The sequence below is a fragment of the Nematocida ausubeli genome, assembly GCF_000738915.1.
Source record: "Nematocida ausubeli strain ERTm6 chromosome Unknown supercont2.4, whole genome shotgun sequence".
Taxonomy (NCBI): Eukaryota; Fungi; Microsporidia; genus Nematocida; species Nematocida ausubeli.
Window position 1 is genome coordinate 659,113 of NW_026515637.1, and position 22,425 is coordinate 681,537.

Genomic DNA, 22,425 nt, shown 5'->3' on the forward strand with positions numbered 1-22,425 from the left:
CCCCTTCGGGTTTAATCTGCAGGCCTGCACGCCACAAGGCTTTCTGCTTGTTTTATTAGGAAAAAAATTAGTTGATTGGATAAATGGAATATGTTGTTATTTTCTATTGGTTGTCAAATAAGATCTACTCTTATGGTACTGCTTTAATTTATCTCTCTTGGAGGTCTATAAATAAATGGCAATAAATAAACTTCATGCCGAATAAAAAAAGTCCAATGTTTCAGAAAATGCCCTGCTTTGCTGACTCTTCACTGAACTATATGCATAGAACAAGTATTAAAATTGACTTGTCAAAAGAGAGTGAAGTTTTGGCCAATAGATAATGGTTCTGTTCGTAGAACTATACATATACCTAAATACACTGTGGATTGTAGTGTTTTTACTTCCTTTATTCTTCATTTTGGGGCATCTAATACTTTGCTAATTATTTTCTTGCACTTATGTAGAATTTCTTTCACTTGTAGCTTTTTCCGAATTATTTTCTTTTTATTAGAAGACTTGTAGCTTCGGATAAAGAAGCGCAGATTTTATTATAAAAATAAGGATCTAAATGATTTTTCTAAAGATAATATAGTCACAAAGAATTTGCATAAAAAATGAATAAAGCAAATAGCTATGGAGTGAAATGTATTCTCTTAACCATTATGTGTATAATGTGTTTAACTGAAATTAAGCTCTATATACAGGCAGCAAAATTGCCTGTATTAAATGAGCTGCAGGAGGATACAGTAGAGTGCACAGAAGGGGATGAAAAAAACACAGTGTTTGATAGTATGAAGACAAAAGAAGCAGCAGTAGATAGTTTAAGAACGGCTGAAATGCCTAAGACAGATAATACAGCTATAAACTCAGAAAGTGTGGAAGTATGCCAGGAAAAAAATACATTAGAATCTAAGAGTATAGGGGAGGATCTAGTAAAGGAAAAAAGTGTCTCTGCGCTAGATTCAAATGTGCAAGAAAGAAAGAGCGATGTTCACACAATGGAAAACACTATAAGTATACCAAATGCAGAGTTGAGTGATATCCTACATGTAGATAGTGCCTCTATGTTGCAAACTGCTCCTGTAACGGATAGACATAAGAGTTCTTCTTTTGCATTAGAAGAAGCCAAAGAGCTAGTACATTCAGACCCAGAAGTAGGTACAGCTAAGAAAGTGTATCAGAATATGTCAGAGCTACTTGAAGATATGGATAACGCAGCCAAGTTAGCCTACAATATCTTTCTAGAAGATAAAAATAAGCTTCGGAATATTAAAAAAGAGTATAAAGATACTTTGTCTGTAGCTGATTCATATATAATTGAAGGAAAGCTTCTAGACAATATAATTTATGATTACTATAATCATAATAACACGAAAGAGATTAAGATAAACAGCGAGGAAGACAAAGATTTCGATATATACATAGAAAACGTTAATTACCTGTCTTCAGAGATACAAAAACTAGAGGAAATACAAAAAAAAGAAAAAAATATATACTCAAAAGATCTTGTTTTCATGGAGAAACTAAAGGAATCAAAGGAAGAAAGAGATAGCTCAAGAGATGACTTCCTTTCATATTATTCACATTTAATAGGGATAGAGAAACAGCTACTTTCTGTTATAGGGTACACTTCAAAAATTTATAGAAATATATATGACAAGGAGAAATATCTATGTCTAATTAGAGGCAAAGAAATAGAGTATTTAAAAAATAACGCAGAAGAGAAAGAAAGAGAGTCTGAAGAGAAAATAAAGCAGATAGAAGAGCTAATAGAGTTATATAAAAAGTACATGCTGTGGGTAAACAAGATGACTAATATGCTAGATGTTATGCATAGCATCCAGGATGATGTTCTATCTCAGACAACTAAAGTATATAATGCCTATAAAGAATACGATGAAGAAAAAGGTATGTTGGAAAGAAAGAAAATAGCTGAAGGCATATAACTGAAAGAGTATTGTATAGTGTAGAAGTAAGTAGGTCGAATTAGCAGAAAAAGTTGTTTTCAGAGCCAGTAGAGCATTAAGCGATGCAAAAGGCCTGCCTCCGGACCATATGCCCATTAATTTCTCAGTATATAATCTGAATAACTTGAATGTGAAAGAAGTGTCTCTATGTATTTCTATGGCACAGGATGCATACTCGTGTTCTTTGGATAGAAGAAAGTTCTTTTCTTGCTTTAATAAATGCCTATTTTGCTCTTTATTTGTCTGCGCCGTGTTCCTCTCTGTATTTCGCTTTTGTTTCTCTCTTCGTGCCTGGCCGATGATGGTTCTCTAGTTTGTACAACTTATTTCTATTTTCTTGTTCTTCTGCTGTTTTATTTCTCTCCAGGTATTCTAGCAATAAATTGCTCTAGTATGATGTATGTATACTTTATTTTCCAATATATAAGAGAATAAAAATATAAGAGGTGCAATGGAAAGAGAGGAAAAGAACTAAGTGAATATATGCAAAGAAATGAAGGATATGCAGATAAAAGAAGAGTATAGGTGCATTAATCAGCACAATATTGGCTACGACCAGTAGAAGGCCTCTTTGGCCAAAACACTTAAAATACCCCAAATATGCATGTATACAGTGATAAGTCACTATGAATTATCATAAGAAATTTTGTAGTTGTTTATTACAAGACTAGTCTAATAGAAAGAAAAGAAAGCAAGCGTGGTAATTTTCCCACTTCTCAAACTCAAGGCCACAGGATCGCGGATATGACTCAAATATAATCCTGAGAAAACAATAAATCCAAAAGAGCACTATCTAATTATATGAGAATATTAAAAAAATGGCATATACCAATTACCAAGAACAAATTAAGTATAGAGGGCATATCTTACAACACACCCAGTCACTTGCAACAATATACAAATAGCTGGTTTTTCCTTCTCAAAATGTTAGAATTTGTTGTACTGACCCAAAAAATTTATTTCGCATCCTCTACTTATAGACTTCTTTCCAGGAGATATTCCATGGAGACGATTAATTATTTGCTGGTGAGTGAATAAAGAGTCCTAGAGTCTAAACCAGCCTAGCTGGCGTGTAAACAAGTAGAGCCCATCTTTGTAGCGTGTTATCTTCCAATCAAAAGCCCCGAAAGGAAATGACCAACATTGAACCACATTGCTGACTCGGAGAGAGGTTTCATGCCCTCAAGGCAAGGAAAACTAACAAGCTCTTTAAAATTCTTCTATTTTAATTTTTGCCACACACGCAAATTCCATACTAGCAGCTAAATAATTACTTCTATTATAAAAATGCAGAATAGAAAGAAATCTAAGTGATGCGCAAGATATATTAGAAAAAAAATATATAAAGGCATGGATTTCTCACAGATAAGAAGGAAGGATTTTATAATAAAAGATGTAGTGTTAAGCATGCGCGTGGTAGGGATGGTTTTATTCTGGCTGTCTGTATGCATAGCCACAGCGTCCAATCCAAACAAGTCACATGCAGACCCATTAAGCATAGCAGATGAGAAGGAATTTTCTTTCGCACACCCAAAAACTAGTGCAATACGTGGTGCCAGGGAAACTAAGGATATAAAAGAAGGCGAGGACGCACTGAAGAACGCAATTGCATGCCTGCAAGATCAGAAATTCGAGAATGAACTAGACCCAGAAAGGACTCCCATGCTTGTCCAAGACAAACAAAAAAACACCTCTATTGTAGGAGAAGAAAGCCCACACAGTTATAAAAATGCAGAAGACCAGAAAGTATATATGGATGAAAAGACGTATAAAAATGAGATGCAAATTCTAAAAAAAATGACTGACTATGCAAATCTACAGTATGATAAGTTTATGATAAATAAAAAAAATGTTCAGGATTTGGTAAAGAGGTATGAAAAACATAATAGTATGTACAAACATGCCTTTAAAAAAATAGAGTCTATAGGCAACAAAATCAAGAAATCTGATAACTTTTTTCCTGTTAAAATACCAAGCAGAAAAGAGATGGAGCACTTAAGTATAGAGAATGAAATTAGTATGCTGAATACAAAGTCAAATAAGCTAAAGGAAAAAGAAAGAGCTGAGGACGAAATATATACCAAAGCTTGTGATTCTACAAACGAGCTAGACAAGTATAAGTACAGGTTGGGAGAAGACACCATAAAATACTTTATGCAAATAGTAGACACCGAGGAAAAAATGAATGCAGTTATAAAATGCAATTTAGAGCTTGTTAACGTAATGCAAGCCAAAGATAAACTATTGCTCATACTGAGAGAGAAAGAGCTTAACTATTTGAAAGAGGATAAAAAAGACACACACTGTTTGGAAGCAATAATAGAATTGTATGAAAAGCGCCTGGGCTATATGGATGCTATGGCCAATGCACTAAATAACATGAATGATATCCAGGATATCATTGTACTTGGGTCACAGCATGTATATAACGAATATAAAGTATATTATGCAGCAAAAAAGCTCTGTGATCAACAAGAGGTAGATTTAGAAGTAGCAAAAAACAGGCTATCTGAACTAAGCGATGAGGAAACAGATACAACTCCAAATACACCCAAACACGGGCGACTTGAGACTTCGGTTTAGCCTCTGCCACTTATAACTTAAGCTAAGAGTGTAAAAGGACTACACATACTAAGAACAGAAAAGAATTCGGTAATTCTATTCCTAGGAGGCCAGCATGTGATAAGAAGGAAACTACCCCAGGTATATAAGAATGCAACACGCGCAACAACAGTTATTTTCTGGTTATATGTGAAGTAATAATTAAACCTCTTCTACTATTCTATTTTTACTTTTACTTTCCATTAAATTTTATTCACTGGACACGGGTTCAAACTAGCCATATCATAATTTGTAATAGAGACAAAGAGCTGCTATTTTAGCGAGCAATATTAGAGTGAGAATAAAAGTAACGAGCCAGAAAGATACTGTATTAGATTCGGGGTATTTAGGATATGTAAAATTGCAGGCGTCTTAAAACCTTTATCTTTTAGTTCTTGTATGCTCTGTGTACTCTTTCCATGCACTGCTTTTATATATTTCTTGTGAAGTTGCATAAAAGTCTCTAGATTACTGATTATTGAATACTTTTGTAGATTTTAGATTAAAGATGCAGAGACATTCCTGACATTAAAGTAACAATTTCATAGAAATACTACAATGAGTCACATGTTCATTTTGAATATTTCTGGAGAGTTCTTTTTTGTGTGTCTCACGATGCAGCAAGAAGACATCCTTTATAAAACGACTTCTCTTTGAAGTATTATTAAAAACACAGGAAGATATTATATCACCATATAGACAAAATTTACATACTTTCCTATCTATAGATTAGAATTTTTTAACATAAAATATTTATAGATAAAATGCAAGATATGAGTAGACAAAGAGTTACACACAAAACATGGAAACGTATCATTCTAGTGCACATCCTAATTAATACATTTTATATGATAAAAGTACTTGCAAGATTGGAGCTTGAAGAGATCTTTGAGATCATGAGTCTAACATTTGGAGAGAATAATTTAGTAGTAGCAAAGGACGGCCCATTGAATTTCATGCGAGGATATCTATATTGTAAGAACTCGTATATCATAAACCAAAGACTATATTCGCCAAATATAAATATACAGCACTACTTAGCAGTAAAGGAAGAGTCTCAAGCCCCCAATTGGGATTTCTATGGGATTAGAATTCCGCACCACGATAGACCATGCTATAAGCCATTTATAAATCTGATTAAATACAACAACCCACCACATGGTTTGAATGCATTTAGTATAGAAAGGTATATCTACCAATTAAGTAACGTGTTTATCTTAATGTTCTCAACTCTTGGGAAGGGTGTGGGAATTGAATTTCCAACTAGTAATGCATTCATTAGTGCATTTAGGTTAGATGAATTCAAAGATCACCAGAACCACTTTCTGGCAGCGCTGTTTCTGATGGCAGAGAATTTAACTGTGCCTATGCACATTGAGACTGTTGGGTCTGCCACATACGTTGTTCTTAAAAAGGGAGAAAAATCTGAAGAGCACTTTAGAATTGAATTGCAGGATGTGTTGTATACAAGGCAGGGGGTATATGGTTCAAGCAACCGCAACAAAAGTCTGTGCGAGATTGTTTTATTCTTTATGGAGTACTGCAATGCACCGGTTATTAATGCGTTTGGATTAAATGCAGATCCAATGACAGAGGACAGTTTTAAAAATGGGGCATTCCTGTGCAGCATGAAATTCCTCATACAAGCGTATGTCTTTGAATTTGTGGATTCAGTGCAGCAGGCAGAAGGATTCCTTAGGGCGGTGTATGAGATCTTAAATGAATGCAGTGGTATATTTGGCACTGGGCACGAAACTGCAACACAAATATTAAACAAATGCTTTATTCAGCCAACAGATGACTACAGAAATACAATTGCAGAGGATTATAAGAACGCAAAGGAGCTTGTTACTATTCTAAAAAAACAAGTTTTCCCTCCATTCATATCATTCAGATGGTCCAAAACCATATTTTCACTGCCAGTTATTCACAGAGAAGGAACTGCGTATGTGCATAGTTTTAAAAGTATTTTTTTGAATGGAAATGATGCAAGCATTCTTAAACTCATTCTTTCACTCTTATACAATCCAGAGACAGACGAGTATGATATAAGCCATATTCCAAATCCATCACAGAAGTTCAAGGAGTTCTTCAGGAAGTATAAAAAGCCAAAAGAGTTCTTTACGCTGCGCATGTATATGGACTGGAATGAGGTTGTTTCCCATTTACCTAACCCGAATATAATATACCAAGTGCCTGGAAACAATTTAAGGTGTGGTTTTGTTAATATGCTTCAGGCAATTCGTGAAATAACTGGTTTTTCATCCGTGGATACCCCCAGACACAGAGACTTTGATAAAATCCTGACTGCAAACAAACCGTACACGAAGAAGCAGAAAAGTGAATTATTTGGATACATGGAATATCTTTTTACAGAAATATCCATTTTCACGCCAAGTATTATAAAATATTCAATGTTTCCAGCTAATAATAACTACTGCTATGAAAGGGTAGAATACATTGGGTGGGCAGATATAATTCTAGGAAGCGGCTTAACAAGAAGAACAATCATGCTTTCCATATCTAAAACTAAGATATTTATGGGTGTAAAAACTCCAAAACCATATATTTCAGATGAAGATGACCAGAAACTAGTGGACATGCGGAATAAATACAAGTCTGGCAACACATTCTATTCGCATCTGCAATATGAATATGTCAAAACAATTTCCATGCTAGTTAAAAATCCTGCAGAAATTTTTAGAGAAGAAGTTGCAAAATTCGAAATTACTAAGCTTATTAGAAATAACTTTGTGGAATACAATAGGCTGCTAATGCTTGGGAGTGTGATTTCCCAAAATGTTATTACAAAAGTATTTATAATTTTTATTGTTAATTTATACCCGCATATACACCATGAACAACATCCAATGATAGTATTTACTTCAAATTTAATTCCATACACAAGACTTGATGAAAACATAAGGGAACATATAACTGCTGCAATAGAGCTTTCTGGTCTCTCTCTGTTCTACCCAAATTTTATAACCAATCAAAATATAGATTCCTTTCTTTTCACAACTCTAAATCAATGCAAGATAATCTACGATGAAGCAGATGCTATGAGAACTCCTTTCGAGCTATCAAAGTTTATTTGCAAAAAGATAAAAGAAAAATCTAGCCGCGACATTATTTCAACAGAGTTCATGATGATACACCAATTTTATAATATCCTGATATTTTGGCGGTTATTTTCAGACAATTTGCCAGATAATGCCATAAAAATATTGGAAATGGTGAGGTATCATAACCCTTATATGGGTAGTCTGCTGAGTGACATTATATGTGGCGTTTGGTTGATTTACATGTATAGGTATATGCCAAGATTAACAAACTGCATAGATGTATTATACACGTATATAATTGCACCAAGGCTACCAACAAATATTCTTAATTACATTATTGTAGATGGAGTGCCAAGCGAGTGCTACAAGGAGATTCTGTCTATAATACATATGCAAATAAAAGAGAGAGCAGAAAGAAGAGAGGCAATTGAGTCCCTTAAACAATGCAGGCAATAGCGCAATTAACGGGTCTTGTAAGAATCTGCAGCTAAAGTATTCTTTTTGAGCCTTTTTGTTCCCTAAATAGCCAGAATAGCAAGTATAACTAAATATACCATGAAGTATATTGCACCTTATGAGTGTACCCGTAGTGCACTTTAGTATGAATTAAAAATTGATTTTCATAAATATTTCTGTTTTTATTGGGCCCATATGACCGTTAATGCGGTTATTTCCTTATTAGGCCCCATTTAAATGGCTTTTTATTATAAATTATTCACCACTACATTCTACCTACTTCTTCCAAATGCATTTCCATGCATAAAAGCATAAATTTATTTATATGCATTTTTTATCCGCACACACCAGAGAGGTCTAAAGCCCTTTATTTTTCAGAAGTGCAATAATTTGGATTAAAATGATAAAATACATCTAAATATAATCTAAGTAGTACAAGTATACGGAGTATGTTTATTGCATCGTTATTTTGTGTAATTTAGTCTGATCTAAGTGGATATTCACTTCTTACTATTTGGTCCTTCTTGATTACGTACACCTCCAGGCCATCTCCCGTTTTCACATCTGTCTCAGCTACACTATTAAAGACATCCTTCACTAAAGAAATAACTTCCTCCTCTGTGCACACATAGTTCTTTCCCTCCTCGCAGTACCAGTTCTTGCGAGTGATCCAAGAATCAAGCATTGGCTGTAGCAAGGCAGTACCAGACCCATTGCACCTGCAGGGTGTCTCTTGGTACGAGCCCACTGGATCATACGAAAATATCTTTGGCTCATTATTTTCATTAAACCCAACCAAGCAGCAATACGTGAACTTCGGGAAGAATCTGTGCGTGTATAAGAGAACATGCAAAAGTGCTGCGGCTTGTTCTATGGCCATCTTTTTGTTGTATTTGAACTGATATTTATCTATCTCGTATGCCAATTTACTGAAAATGTATCTGGAATCTGCATAGAACCCGGTTGTACTCAGAATGAACCGGCCGTCCAGGCAAAATGACTTTGTTGCTTGCCGCGTGTTAATATTGTACATTGCAGAGTGCCTTGTGTCTGAGGCAACTACACAGAAATCTGCCCCAACAATTGATAAACTAGTCCCAGAATTGTCTCCATATAATTCATCACCGCTTCCGCATCTAATTACACCTGCTCTGTTTAATTCTGCTTCAGACATGCCTTCGGGCATCTTCTCCTTATATGCAAACATAAATATTAAAAACACGAATCGAATAAATAAAATAAACCAACCCATAAGAGATCCATACCAAAGCACTGTGCGTTATCTTCAGGTTGCATTTGGGTTATGGAGGCATGTATTTCAATTGAGTCCATCCTGCGATTATAATAATTCCAATCTGTTTGATAATTAAATATTTATAGCGATAGAATGCACTCATATGTGATTCTCCCCAGGATATGATGTGTTTACAGTTGTTTGTTAGGGAATACTTGTTTACAGATATATTTGACGCATATTCCGGTCATATTTATGTCTATATTTGAATTATATGCTTAAAGTATACTAATATGCTCTAATTATGCAAATATATGGGTATAACATGGGAATAGCTGGAGTTATGGACTCTCTAGACTTATGGACTACCTGGAATTATAGAAAAACCAGAAACTCATGTAACTTCACAAGATAAATGAGCTAAGAATGAATATACTTTATCGCTGCTGGGAATAATCCAAGTGTCCATAATCCATTATATATTCATGTTATTCGGGTTATGACAGAATATATTTGGATTATTCTAATACACCTCAAATATTTCTCACTTTTAGGTGAAAAACAAAATCCTTCAGTTTATTTGCCTTTCCATCCCTGGGATTACACTATAGTTAAGCTCTTCTCCTTCTATTATTCTGGGCTATGCGTGCAAATAATTCTTAAACACACCTTCCCTTTGTTTTTCTAATTATAAGTCTTTTTATTTGCACTACCATAAAATGAGTGAGAAAAAGTTCAGAATTGCATTGGAGAAGCAACTCGAATTATTCAGAACTGCAAATGATTGGTCTGACTTAGTTGCATATCTAACAGGCCTAGAAGGCATCCTTAGAGTAAACAAGTACACGCACATTCCTAGGCCGCATCTCCTATACAGAAGGCTAAATCAGTGCCTTAACCCAGCACTACCTGCTGGCGTGCACATGAAAGCACTTGGCGTATACAAAATTGTCATGCCAAAGCTATCACAGGTTAGCCTGCTGCAGGAAATAGATGTGCTTACTTTAGGACTGTTCGGGTTTTATTCGCATTCAAATCTCACAAGCATTCCTAGCTATCTTGCGGTGCTTAAGCAGATAATTGAAGTGCTTGGGGACAAAACCATAAACATCTGCAAGAAAATGATTCTTGGGATGATTATGGGCTTGGAGGAAGAGAATAGCGAGCAGTACGGGATGACCCTTCAGGTACTGAATATTTTGGAGGAAAAGGTTGGGGCAAAGACTGTTTTAGTAAACACATGGGAGGCCATGGGGCAGTGCACAGAACTTGTCCCTGGGTGTCTTATGTATATTCTGCGGGTGGATAAGGGCCTGGAAGTGATGCGGGGCCGGAGTGACATGCTAAGCAAAGGGTTTGTGTCTGCCCTAAAATCAAAGGAGATCATCACCCTTAGGAAGAGCTTTGATTTGCTGCTTTCCTACAAGACAGATGGTTTAGACTTACATCCGTATAATGAAGATGTGTCTTTAAGCGTATTAAAACTGCTTTTATTAAAGGAAATCTCCCTCCTGAAAAGAGTGCAAATGTGGATCACACTTTTGATAAAACAGCCAGATGGGATTGACCTAATATTTGCATCAATATGCATGTTATTTGATGAGTCACCCAGTGCGTGCTTTAAGATACTAATGGCAATTCGGCAAAATATTGAAGAATCGCCGGAAATATTTAAGCGCCTTATACTGTGGATACTTTCCGTGATAGACGTAGAAAATGAAGTGTATGCAAGTGCATTCTTCAAAATACTTGATAAGCGGATTATTTGGGAGATATTTTTAGATGCGCCACTTGACATGGAGCTCATAAAAACAGCAATTCGATACAACCTGATAGACGAGCACACACAAACAACAGAACTCCCGCTTCTTATAACCCGATGCATAAAGAGTAAGATATACCCGTACGAGTGGCTGGATATAATACAGCCTGTGGACTCTGCGTATTCTTTGATTTGGGATGAAATTAAAGCACACTTAGAGGACAGGGAGATAAATAGACTGCAGCCAATTCTGTTCTTCCTGTCGATTCCAGTGACTGCAAAGCTACTAGATACGTATACATCAGCTGTTAAGACAATTGGAAAAGTATTCTTGGAGTACTGGAGTTGTCGCGAAAATTCAAAGAAGGTGCACGCAATGATCACAGATTCTCTGACAAAGATTGTTGTGCCGTGTGAGTTATCAGAAGAGGAGTGCACTATTCTGTATGAGGCAGCTGTCCTGGATGCAGATACGTTCTGGGCGTATGATGAAATATTTAATGGAAAGCTACAAAGCCTCTTGCAGAAAAGAATAATATACCAAGGGACTAGAGTACGCCCATCACTCGATCAATCTGCAGAACTAAGCCAAGCATTCTCTTTAGTAGATCAATGCAAAACTAGCAAAGTAAGTGCACACTTTCTGTGCTTCCTAATTTCATTCTGCTCCTCGCGCAGTTATGCTGTCCGGCAGAAGGCCATAAACCTCTGCAGAAAAGTCAATGAAAATGCACAAATATTTACAGAAATATTTGAGAGCTTAAATTGGCCGTGTGAAAGGCAGATTGAAGAGACTATCTTCTTGGTGGACTGCGATTACAACAGGGTCTTATTCGGTCTGCAGATTCTAGATAGCATGCTGGAACATTCATGCAGTTTCAGAGCCTTTTTAAGAAATCATCAAGAAATCCCAGAAATGAAAGTGGCAGAAATATCTGATCTATCAGGATACTATGCATCGGATGTACCAGTATGCCCTGCTTCCGTTATTTTACACTTGCTTCTAATGTATGCAACAGCTGAATTTACAAACTCAAAAATCATGGATGGGCTACCTTACATAGAACAAGCAGGAAATAACAGTTGTCTTGCCCTGAATATTCAAGAGATCAAAGAGACCTCCCTGAGACTCCTTAAAGAATTGGTCTGCACAGACTTTTCTTCAGTTCTATTTTCACTTCACACATCCCCAGCAGCTGCAATCCTGCAAAGTGTTACAACAAGGCATAGCATACCACACGCCCTGGATATATTCTTCCTCTTAAAGAGTGACCAAGAAACAAGTGACTTACTGGAAATATTTATGCAAAGGGAAAATATTCGTACAGAAATCATAATATACTGTGTAAAGCAAAAAAAGAGCAGCGTCCTTCTGGATTTGCTTGAATTTATTTCTGGCTTAATAAAAGACTTTGACAAAGAAGAAGCGGCAGACAATAACAGATGGAATATTCATCATATTCAATATATCTTGCAGCACTGCATATATATGGGTGCATCTGGCCTGAAAAGTACGTGCTCCAATGACCAAAGCATCCCCGCGTGGCCAGAAAAAGGAGAGTACGTGTGTTATTGTGGTATGGAGTTTTCAGACGTATTTGCAGATGGCGGAATGGACAGGATATCGCACATTTTACTAAAGACATACGCCGTAATATACAGTAGACTGTCTGCACTCAAATTAAATGCAGCAGAAAGTGTGGCTGCAGAGGAATACGAATGCGAGAATAATTTGGAGATACTTTCTAGGTATGTGCTTGTAGTTCATAGTAAGTCACCGGGTATTCTGGCAGAGGCAATCCTGAGTGAGTACCTGGAAAATCGCCAGATCCAGTTTATATCCATAATTGAGAAAACCATTGAGCAGCAGGTTTTCCTGCATATGCTTGGGAGTGACTTAAAGGGAAAGTATAAATTGCTTAGGGAGTGGGCAGAATACACCAAGAATGAAAGTATATTTATGTCCTCACAGGTGCATACGCATATTGCAACAATTCTAGCACAGGTGAAGATGTACCCAAAAACAAGTGATCTTTTATGGTTTTGTTCTGCTTACTTAAAGTCAACTAGTTCTGCAGCAGGAACTTCTTTAGGAAATAAGGTCTTAGAGTCTTCTGTTGTATCTGCAAGTAAATTAGGCATAAAAAAGACCCTCCCAGATAAAATAGATAACACATCAGATATGCTTGATCTGCTGAATATTATTGATACGATTATCATAACTGCCGTGAAAAGAGTCTATTCCCTGGATACATCTGCCATTTGGAGCATGCTTATACTTCCGTGTTATAAACTGCCTGTAAATAATGCTCTCTACAGCAAATCACTCGAAATAACAAGAAGCCTAGTGAAACTCCCAGAAAGTAAAACCTGCAGAAGAGACTTCTACGAGCAAATATTATCTGAAAGGTTTTTCAAGGACACCCTTCCTAATATTCACATAAAGGTACATATAGGCGCATATTTAATTGACTGCGATAGGGTGCAGGATTTAATTAATCGTGCCAACACGACAAGCTTTTTCATCCGTGAATCAGACATTATTTCCAGGGCATCCTTGATAAAAAGAGTCCGTTACATGATTTTATGTGCCCCAAAGGACGAATATACACAGAACCTTCCTGGAATATTCAGTTTAATTAGTGAAATATTCGCAGTTTCAAGTGGCAGCAAGATTTTGCTTGTGGAGACCTTCCATCTTTGCCGCGTGCTTTGCATAAAAATGCCAATTGACGCACTGATAAATATGTGGCCCATTTCAATCAGTGAAGCCATGGATACTCTTTCCTCAGAGTCAGTTACATCTGCCAATGCATCCGTGGGGTATGCAGCCCTGCAGTTCCTGGATCTTGTGGCATCGCTGAATTATCCAGAGCTAATTGAGTTTAGGTGGCTAGTAGAAGGACTGCCGCATGCACTGGGTTATACAGAAGAGGCTGCCCCAGATACGAATCAATCAGATACCACAGGGCGCATAACCCACAGGAGACCGTGCATTTTAGCACCCGCAGAAGAGACCAAGGAGTCGCTTATTTCTGCAATTCATCAAGTAGCCAATCATCACATGCAGCAAAGGAACTGCACGCAAATGGATCATGCTGCGATAATTAATTCCGTCGTAAATGGGATTCCAGAGTAATCATATCCCCACATTCCTGCAATAAATTCAAATATTTTGTGACATTTTGTGGTATTTCGTAATACTCCTTGATATTTCATGTTATTCTGTGGTATTACATACTATTCATGATATTTCATGCTGTATTGTTCTAATCGCTGATTTATATATTAGAAGGCTACTACTAAATCGTATGAAAATATTAAAAGAAGAAGCACATGAGAATAGTCAGAAAAGGCATCCGCCAAGTGATAAAAATACTACTTCCTTGACAAGTACCCGTTGATTATAGACTACTGCCTTCTGACTGAAATATTGTCTCCATCAGGGCACACCAGATTCTTCAACTGAGACAACTAAAAAGACTGTTAGTCCATGTGTGCAATATAAATGTACTGAAGAATATGCAGTATATAAAATTAAATAGTTAGATATTTATTCTGTCTATTCATCATAATAATTAGCATGCGCGTGTCGCTATCCATGAACTACTCTTTCACTTCACTGCCTCAACTACTTTTGTTCTTTCTGTGCTGTTTCTTCCTTTCCCTTTGCAGGCTGCTTTGGCTGTGGTCTCATTGTAGGGAAGAACAAGACATCTCTGATATTTTGTGCTCCTGTCAGCATCATGACAAGTCTGTCAATTCCAATTCCCCATCCTCCTGCTGGTGGCAGGCCGTACTCCATGGCTGTGCAGAAGTCTTCATCAATTTCTTGTGCTTCATCGTCTCCTGCTGTTTTGTCTTTTGCTTGCTGCTCAAACCGCCTTCTTTGATCGAATGGGTCATTTAGTTCTGTGTATGCATTGCACACCTCCTTCCCTAAGATGAACAGTTCGAATCTTTCTGTTACGTTCTTTCTTTCTCTGTGTTCCTTTGCAAGTGGCGACATTATCTTTGGGTGGTTCATTAAGAATGTTGGATTGTTGCATTCACTCTCCAGGTACTCTCCCACTAATTTATCTAGAAGTCTGCTTGTTGTTCTGGGGTTGCTGCACCTGATGTTATTCTTACGGCATAATTCATCCAGAAGGACTCTGCCTTCTTCTGTCTCCAGGAGGTCTCCAGTTATTTCTGCCCCCACCTTCTTGGAGAGCTCACTCAGGATATCCACTCTCTTAAATGGTGTATTAAAGTCTATCCTTACAGTCTTTTCCTCTTCTGCCTCTCCTGCATTCGCATTTCCGTGGACTGTGTACTCGATTATTTTAGTCCCGAATATTTCCATGACCATATTACTGAGCATCTCTTCTGTGATTTCCAAGACATCATTGTAGTCTGCGTACGACATGTAGAACTCGCATGTTGTGAATTCTGGGTTGTGCGTTGCATCAATGCCTTCATTCCTGAACTGTCTTCCAATTTCGTAGACCCTGGGGATTCCTCCAATTAAAAGTGTTTTAAGGTGCAGTTCTGGGGATATTCTTAGGCTCAGGTCCATGTTCATTTCGTTCAATTTTGTGGTGAATGGCTTTGCGGCTGCTCCTCCTGGGATGAGGTGCATCATAGGAGTTTCAACCTCCATGAAGTCTTTGCTGTCCAGGTACCTGCGAATGAAGCTTATGATCTTGTTCCTGACTACAAATCTGTCTAAACTGTTTTTATTCAGGACTAAGTCTAGGTATCTTTGTCTGTATCTTAGCTCTGTCTCCTTGAGGCCGTAGTGCACTGTAGGATATATGTGCAGGCATGGGGAAAGTACTCTAATATTACTGCTTATTACGCTTAGCTCTCCTTTCATGCTGTAGCCAATTGTGCCTTCAACACCTATTACGTCTCCTCTGAAGATATCTTTGCACTTTGCCTTGCAGATGATCTGGATTGACTGTCCTGCTGACTCTATCCTTATGAAGGATATCTTTCCGATTGAGCGTATGGCAAGGACTCTTCCTGCGGTTGTTATTTTCTTTGTGCTGTACTGCGAGGCATCTATGGTCTCTGCTGTTAGTTTTTCCTGCTCTACCACTTCAATTATTGCTTTTATTGACATGCTCTCTTTAAAGTCGTATGGGTACAATAGTTCTCCTGACATGGCTCTGCTTTCCAGATATTTATATCTACTGACTTCTTCTTTCATATAATTCGGGTTATAAAAAAATAAAAATATATAGTATGGGTAGCCAGTGAATTTATGCCAGAATAGAAAGCATATTTAGGTAGCCATTTAAGGCACCCATAAATAATGGAACTAATTTGTAATTGAGTATTTCTTGGTGTGATATATTTATGTAGGACTATTTAGGATATCTTCATACGAATTATTTTTGTGCAAATATTCCTTTGTCTGTTAGGTGTAGCCAAAATAAGTTAAAATTATAGAGGTTTTTCTACTGGAGTAATATGCCAAGAAACCATTCTGAGTGAGTATTTAGCGATTATACACTAAGATGCACTAAGGAGTGCCTTTGTGTCCTGCAATGTATGGTTTAAATTGCATGAATATGTGTTATATTTCAGGTCATATTTATGCTATATTTGTGTTATATCTCTTTGTGTGTTATATTTCTGTTATGCCGGGTTATATTCAAGTCCATACTTTTTTCTTTTTCTTCTTTTCTTTGGGTTATTTGGGCAGCTTAAATTTAGAAGCAAGAGCTGTGTGTATTTCACTGTTAAAATAGTTTAAATTTTAGAAATAATAAAATGCTGTTACATTCTAATGTCATAAACGGTGTATGCAATCAAATACTCGAGTGGAAAGTGATAGTTTTGGATGCTTTATATTTTTGCGGTGCTAAGATTGCACATTTAGTAGATATTTTCTTCTTTGGTTCAGTTCGTGACATGTTCATTGGCTAGAAGTGCTTTGTAAATAGTACTTTCAGAAAGACCCGAATAATTACAGAATAAACCAGAGAATCCTGCATAAATATCATGTGCACTATTTATTTACTGCTTTTATTTCAGAACTTTCAATTTGTTTAGATATAACCCGAATATAACAAGAGCCCGAAATATACTCTCTTTCTATATGCTAGAATAGCTTAAATACGGCTAGAATGCAGCAAAGTTTACTATGCATGCACATTTTCTGCAAAGATCTACATAATATGTATATTAGATCGGGTTCTAGAGGGTTCTAGCTTAGTATACTAAATTAAGATAAGATAAACATTATATCCTTGCATATCTTGCAAGTGCGGTTTTAAGTGTCTTCTAAAACCTGTAAAAGACGCATAAAAGCGCAAATCTGCTAAGGTACGCATGTTATCTAGGCTATATCCAAATTACAGCGCATTTTGACCATCTTCCCTCTAGAATGGCTTTTCTTATTTTCTCTTTTTGTATTCTTTTTATCCTCGAAATATAAATATCTTCATTTTTTTATAGAAATAATCAAGAATGAACTTGTTTTATTTATTTATAGAGAGAGGCACAGAAAATACGAAAAATGACAAAAGTTAAAGAACCATCAGCAGATCAACCACAAATAGCAAGAAAAAAGATTATTAGAGCGATTAGGATCGCATGCATATTAAGATAACACACTTACTGTGGTGTAGCATTTTCATATGGGGTTATACTAATATAACCCAAATAGTGGTATAAAAAAGATATAGTCATTATTAAGGATGTTTTATTAGAGCATTTTCACAGATATATGAATGTATAGTAGCTATTCACCATTGAATTTCGGGTATTCTTGATAATTAAAATGTGCCACTTTTTAAAATATTCTCAGATAATTACATAGTGTTTTTCTAATTTTCTTATTTCACGAAACTACTTCCCTTTATATTAGCAGTCTAGTAGCCTCAAATTTGAGAAGTAGAAAATTTAACCAAAATGAATTTTAAGTTAATTCAGGCTATATTCCCATATAATATAGCCTTCTCTAGTATAATACTTCTTTACTGTTGGTTTCCTTGCCTTGAGAGCATAAAACTCTCTTCCCAGGTCAACAGGATAGATTGGTGTTAGCCACTGCCATCTGAGTATTTAGCTGTAGACCAGCATGCTACAAGAGGCTCAACTTGTTTACACGCCGAGTTTGTAGCAAGAAGTGACATATTTAGATTAACAGCCAAATCTCATGTGTTTGTGAGTAAAACAATTATTGACAGCTGTTACTAGAGACTGTATATAGTCAATGAAAAATAAATTATATCCAAGTTTAGTACTGCCAAGCCTAGTATTTCGAAGGGGAAAAAATATCCTCTACAATGGAACACGACTAAAAATGAAAATATTCAAAGAAATGCATGAAAATAAACAATCTGAAAATAACACTATATAAGTGCATGCACCATATTCTGAGTTATTTCCATTTTAAATTTCAAGCAAAATTAATTAGTGAATATCCTTCACGTTATAACTCTACTAGCTGTATTATTGGCTAATTATGCAGCTAGAGTACGCTAAATTCAGATTAAATAAACACCTTTTATTATGAAATAACCAGAATTTACCATGTCACATTATTGTAAGACTGGCTTTTCCCAGAACTTTATACAGTCTGCACTGGTAGTCTTATCATATCCAATACGTGCATTAGTAGAAAGAATGTCGATATTACAACTATAACAAGAGCCAACAATAAGAGTATAAGGAGTCTTCTTCGAATTCGGTCAAAACCTGTATCTTCATGCGTGTCTTTCTGCATATTAAATTAACAAATTATTAAACTTAAAAAGTGCTTAGATTAAGTCTAGATATTTGTTAGTTTTATTACTTGTGAATATGTGAGCACAGTAAAATTATTTATTTTCTACGGATATTCTTGCAAGCAGCAAATAACCTAACTAAAATTCAAAAAAAACAAGAAAGAATTAGTCTAAGCACACTACTCAACCATATATAGCCATATATAACCCGAATATATTAAATATTTGCGGCTGCACGAAAGAACTAAAATAATTTTTAGACAAAGCACAAAAGGGCACACTATTCAAGAGGTAGCACAAGAATAAGCTCACAATTCGGGCTATATTTCCATAGAAAATATTTAAAAATGCATGAGAATGAAGATAACCAGAAAATAGCATTCTTTAAGTAATTCTGGTTAAATTGTGTTAAGTAAATGCCTTTTATTATTTTAATAATGCGGCTTACCATATAACTTTATTCTAAGATTGTCTTTCTTGAAATTTCATAAAAGCTGATAAGGTTCTTGCAAAACATGAAATATATATGTTACTATACGCAATACGTACTGTAATCCACGAAATATATTTGCTATAACCCACATAATAATAAATAGCGTTATTATAACAAAAAATGCAATCAATAGGGATTCTTTGCGCTCTGTCTCTTTCAGCATATTAAAATAACAAATTATTAAACTTAAAAGCAAATTTTAGATCAACTGATTGTACTTTAGATTAAGACTAGTGTATTTTGGACTAAATAAGGTTATATTCTAATCATTCACTGCTGTTGTTAGTTGGGAATATGTATTTGTACTATGTTTATTTCTCCTCTATAAATATTCTTGCAGAGTGACAAATAAACCCGAATGAAATTCACCAGAAACAAGAAAAATTCTGCAAAAGCAAGAAAGAATCATACTAAGTGCATTAGTCAGCCGTATATAACTTGTATGAAATACTTATTTAACAGTAATTAGACGTATATAACAGTAACTAACAGTAATTAACAGTAATTGGATATAAATAACTGTGTATACGCCTCTTATAACTAGAATATCTCTATATATAGCAGTATATAACACTATTTAACTGTGTATAACATAAATTGGCTATAAATAGTCATAATAGCCAAATTTAACAGTAATTAGCTAACAATTAACCACATTTAACAGCAATTAGCTAACAATTAACCGGTTATAACAGCAATTAGCCATATTAAACCAGAATTAACCATACAAAGCATTAACCAACCACATTTAACTGTAAATAACCACTAATTAACTATATTTAATCACCAAGCAGCAATAATTAACACTATTCAATCACATACTTCCCTATACGTCTCTATACTTCTCTATACTCTTCCCAGTCCAAACAATCCGTCTGCTAATTTTTTCTTCTTTTTCTTTTTATTTTTGCATCCCGGCCAGTTAGAGAATGACAAAGGGAACTACAAGTTTTGGTAAGAGAAATAAGAGAAATCACATACAATGCATCAGATGCGGAAATGAGTCATATCACAAGCAAAAGAACAGTTGCTCAAGCTGTGCATACCCAGAAAGAAGATGGAGAAACCCAGGATCACCAAAGGCAAAGGGAAGAAGAGCAGAAGGCACCGGAAGAATGAGACATTTAAGAAAATACATGAAGATTAACGAAAGAAAGTCAATTGCAGGAAACTGCCATTAATAAATCATTAATAAAGTATAACTTATATGGATTATTCATTAAGAAGTAAAGACACTTTTATTCTGTTATTTTATGAATTTATGAAGGATATTACAACAGAAATATACGTATGTTAGGTATTGGGATATATGGGTGTAATTTTGGTTAATTATAGTTAATTATGGGATAATATCCTAATTGGGAAATAGTATGCTCAATAAGGAAATAAATAACGATATATTCTAATTAGGAAGTAATAACAGTATATACTCAATAAGGAAATAATAACCAAATTAGGCAACAAATAACCGAATAACCCTCCTAATAAGGCAATAAATATCCCAACTAGGCAATAAAAACAGTATATATTCAATAAATATCCCAAAAGGGAAATAAAAACCCGTTATACCCAATTATCCAATAATTATACAACAAATATCCAACAAATATCTTTTTTTGCAATTATTTTCATGCACGAGGCAGTTACTAAGTGCTCATCAAAAATAACAGAAATATTGTATGAAAGCATAGACCAAGTCTTACACGCTTCCCTCCTGCATGAAAACAGTAATTGGCTAAGATTCATTTCCACCAGTGGAATAACAAGAGAATACATAAAGGTTCAAAAGAAATACGATGCAATCTTAAGATTATTTGCATACCAGCAAGTAATAGAATCATCAATTAATCATCCCTTCATAAGCAGACTGCCCCTCCTCCCAGGAAAAACAAATTCATTAGAAAATACAGTTGATTTTTTCACCTCAAAATCCGAAAATCACAAAAATCAATCAAAACCCAACCAAACCCCAATTGAACAAGTAACAGAACTCTTACTATCAGATAATATATCCAGATACTTAGATGATTATATAGGCACACTCACAGAATATTCAGAAATAATGCAAGGGCACCTGTGGGTCCTCAAGAAATTCGCAATCCATAAGGAAATTATCCTGGAAGTGATAAATAATTTCGTGGAAATCTTAAAGATCAATGAACTTGGGATAATATTCCCGAATTTCAGTAATAAACCAGGAAAAATCCGTTATAATCCAAATGAACTCCATGAAAAAGTCAAGGAAATAGGGATATTCAAGACATTCCTGCACAGAGAAAGGACATTCTGCTTCTTTGACAAGTGGTACACCAAGGACACATTAATTGCAGAATATTTTAAGACACTTCTTAATGAAATTATAACAGAAATAGCCCATATATACTATTATACATTGCCTAGTGACTTTGACATACTAAAGTACGTTGAAGATGAGATATTAACAGAAGAATGGTCGTATAGACCTGATAAATACGTTAAATATATCTGTAAATTTGAACTATTCCCGTATATATTCAGACTAAACGGCCCTAAGGATTATAATATAAGAACAAGCACTGTACCATATGCATACACCTTAAAGGATCTTAATTCCAACCAGATATTAACAAGGATATACAGGAATTCCTTCGTATACGAATTCGGGAAGTTCATGGATAGCCATATGGGGTAGCCTATTTATTATTTAGAGAGAATTAAGTCTTGTCATTTGTGGATTAAGTTTTGTCATTCTATGAGGATTAAGTTTTGTACAAAGTGGATTAAGTTTTGTACTATATGGATTAAGTTCTGCACCAAGTGGATTAAGTCTTGTTCCCTGCGTATTAATTTCTGTAATAGGTAGATCTAAGAATAGTCCTATTTATATACTCCCACATACTCCCACATATAACCAATAAATAGCCAGATATAAGCACTAATAAATAGTCAGTTCTTGCTAATTAATAGACGTATATGGACTAAGAGGTAGCCCATTCTTAATAAGACTGTTTTTACTCTGTACACAATTTAATCCACTTTGTGCAAGACTTATTCCCCAACATGCAGAACTTTTTCCACTTAGTGCAAGACTAAATCCACTTAGTGCAAGACTTATGCCCAAAATGACAAGACTTAATCCTCTCTAACCCCCATGACAACCAAAAT

The 22,425-nt window shown here is 35.5% G+C and overlaps 8 protein-coding genes across 8 annotated transcripts; 6 read left to right on the forward strand and 2 right to left on the reverse strand.

The window, feature by feature from the left end:
• Positions 1 to 596: 596 nt before the first annotated feature.
• Positions 597 to 1,928, forward strand: NESG_01914 (uncharacterized protein; the record flags this gene model as incomplete). Its single annotated transcript, XM_053049530.1, has 1 exon — positions 597 to 1,928. One exon carries the CDS (start codon positions 597 to 599, stop codon positions 1,926 to 1,928), a length of 1,332 nt encoding a protein of 443 aa, XP_052904480.1.
• A 1,371-nt stretch (positions 1,929 to 3,299) lies between these two features.
• NESG_01915 (uncharacterized protein) lies at positions 3,300 to 4,532 on the forward strand (the record flags this gene model as incomplete). The annotated part of the gene is made up of 1 exon (XM_053049531.1): positions 3,300 to 4,532. One exon carries the CDS (start codon positions 3,300 to 3,302, stop codon positions 4,530 to 4,532), a length of 1,233 nt encoding a protein of 410 aa, XP_052904481.1.
• Positions 4,533 to 5,314: 782 nt separating this feature from the next.
• On the forward strand, positions 5,315 to 8,071 carry NESG_01916 (uncharacterized protein; the record flags this gene model as incomplete). Its single annotated transcript, XM_053049532.1, has 1 exon — positions 5,315 to 8,071. The coding sequence occupies one exon, from the start codon at positions 5,315 to 5,317 to the stop codon at positions 8,069 to 8,071; it is 2,757 nt and encodes a 918-aa protein (XP_052904482.1).
• A 478-nt stretch (positions 8,072 to 8,549) lies between these two features.
• NESG_01917 (uncharacterized protein) lies at positions 8,550 to 9,278 on the reverse strand (the record flags this gene model as incomplete). The annotated part of the gene is made up of 1 exon (XM_053049533.1): positions 8,550 to 9,278. The coding sequence occupies one exon, from the start codon at positions 9,276 to 9,278 to the stop codon at positions 8,550 to 8,552; it is 729 nt and encodes a 242-aa protein (XP_052904483.1).
• Positions 9,279 to 10,024: 746 nt separating this feature from the next.
• Positions 10,025 to 14,206, forward strand: NESG_01918 (uncharacterized protein; the record flags this gene model as incomplete). Its single annotated transcript, XM_053049534.1, has 1 exon — positions 10,025 to 14,206. One exon carries the CDS (start codon positions 10,025 to 10,027, stop codon positions 14,204 to 14,206), a length of 4,182 nt encoding a protein of 1,393 aa, XP_052904484.1.
• Positions 14,207 to 14,698: 492 nt separating this feature from the next.
• Positions 14,699 to 16,261, reverse strand: NESG_01919 (lysyl-tRNA synthetase; the record flags this gene model as incomplete). Its single annotated transcript, XM_053049535.1, has 1 exon — positions 14,699 to 16,261. The coding sequence occupies one exon, from the start codon at positions 16,259 to 16,261 to the stop codon at positions 14,699 to 14,701; it is 1,563 nt and encodes a 520-aa protein (XP_052904485.1).
• A 3,949-nt stretch (positions 16,262 to 20,210) lies between these two features.
• On the forward strand, positions 20,211 to 20,462 carry NESG_01920 (uncharacterized protein; the record flags this gene model as incomplete). Its single annotated transcript, XM_053049536.1, has 1 exon — positions 20,211 to 20,462. One exon carries the CDS (start codon positions 20,211 to 20,213, stop codon positions 20,460 to 20,462), a length of 252 nt encoding a protein of 83 aa, XP_052904486.1.
• A 449-nt stretch (positions 20,463 to 20,911) lies between these two features.
• NESG_01921 (uncharacterized protein) lies at positions 20,912 to 21,952 on the forward strand (the record flags this gene model as incomplete). The annotated part of the gene is made up of 1 exon (XM_053049537.1): positions 20,912 to 21,952. One exon carries the CDS (start codon positions 20,912 to 20,914, stop codon positions 21,950 to 21,952), a length of 1,041 nt encoding a protein of 346 aa, XP_052904487.1.
• Between the last annotated feature and the right edge of the window lie 473 nt (positions 21,953 to 22,425).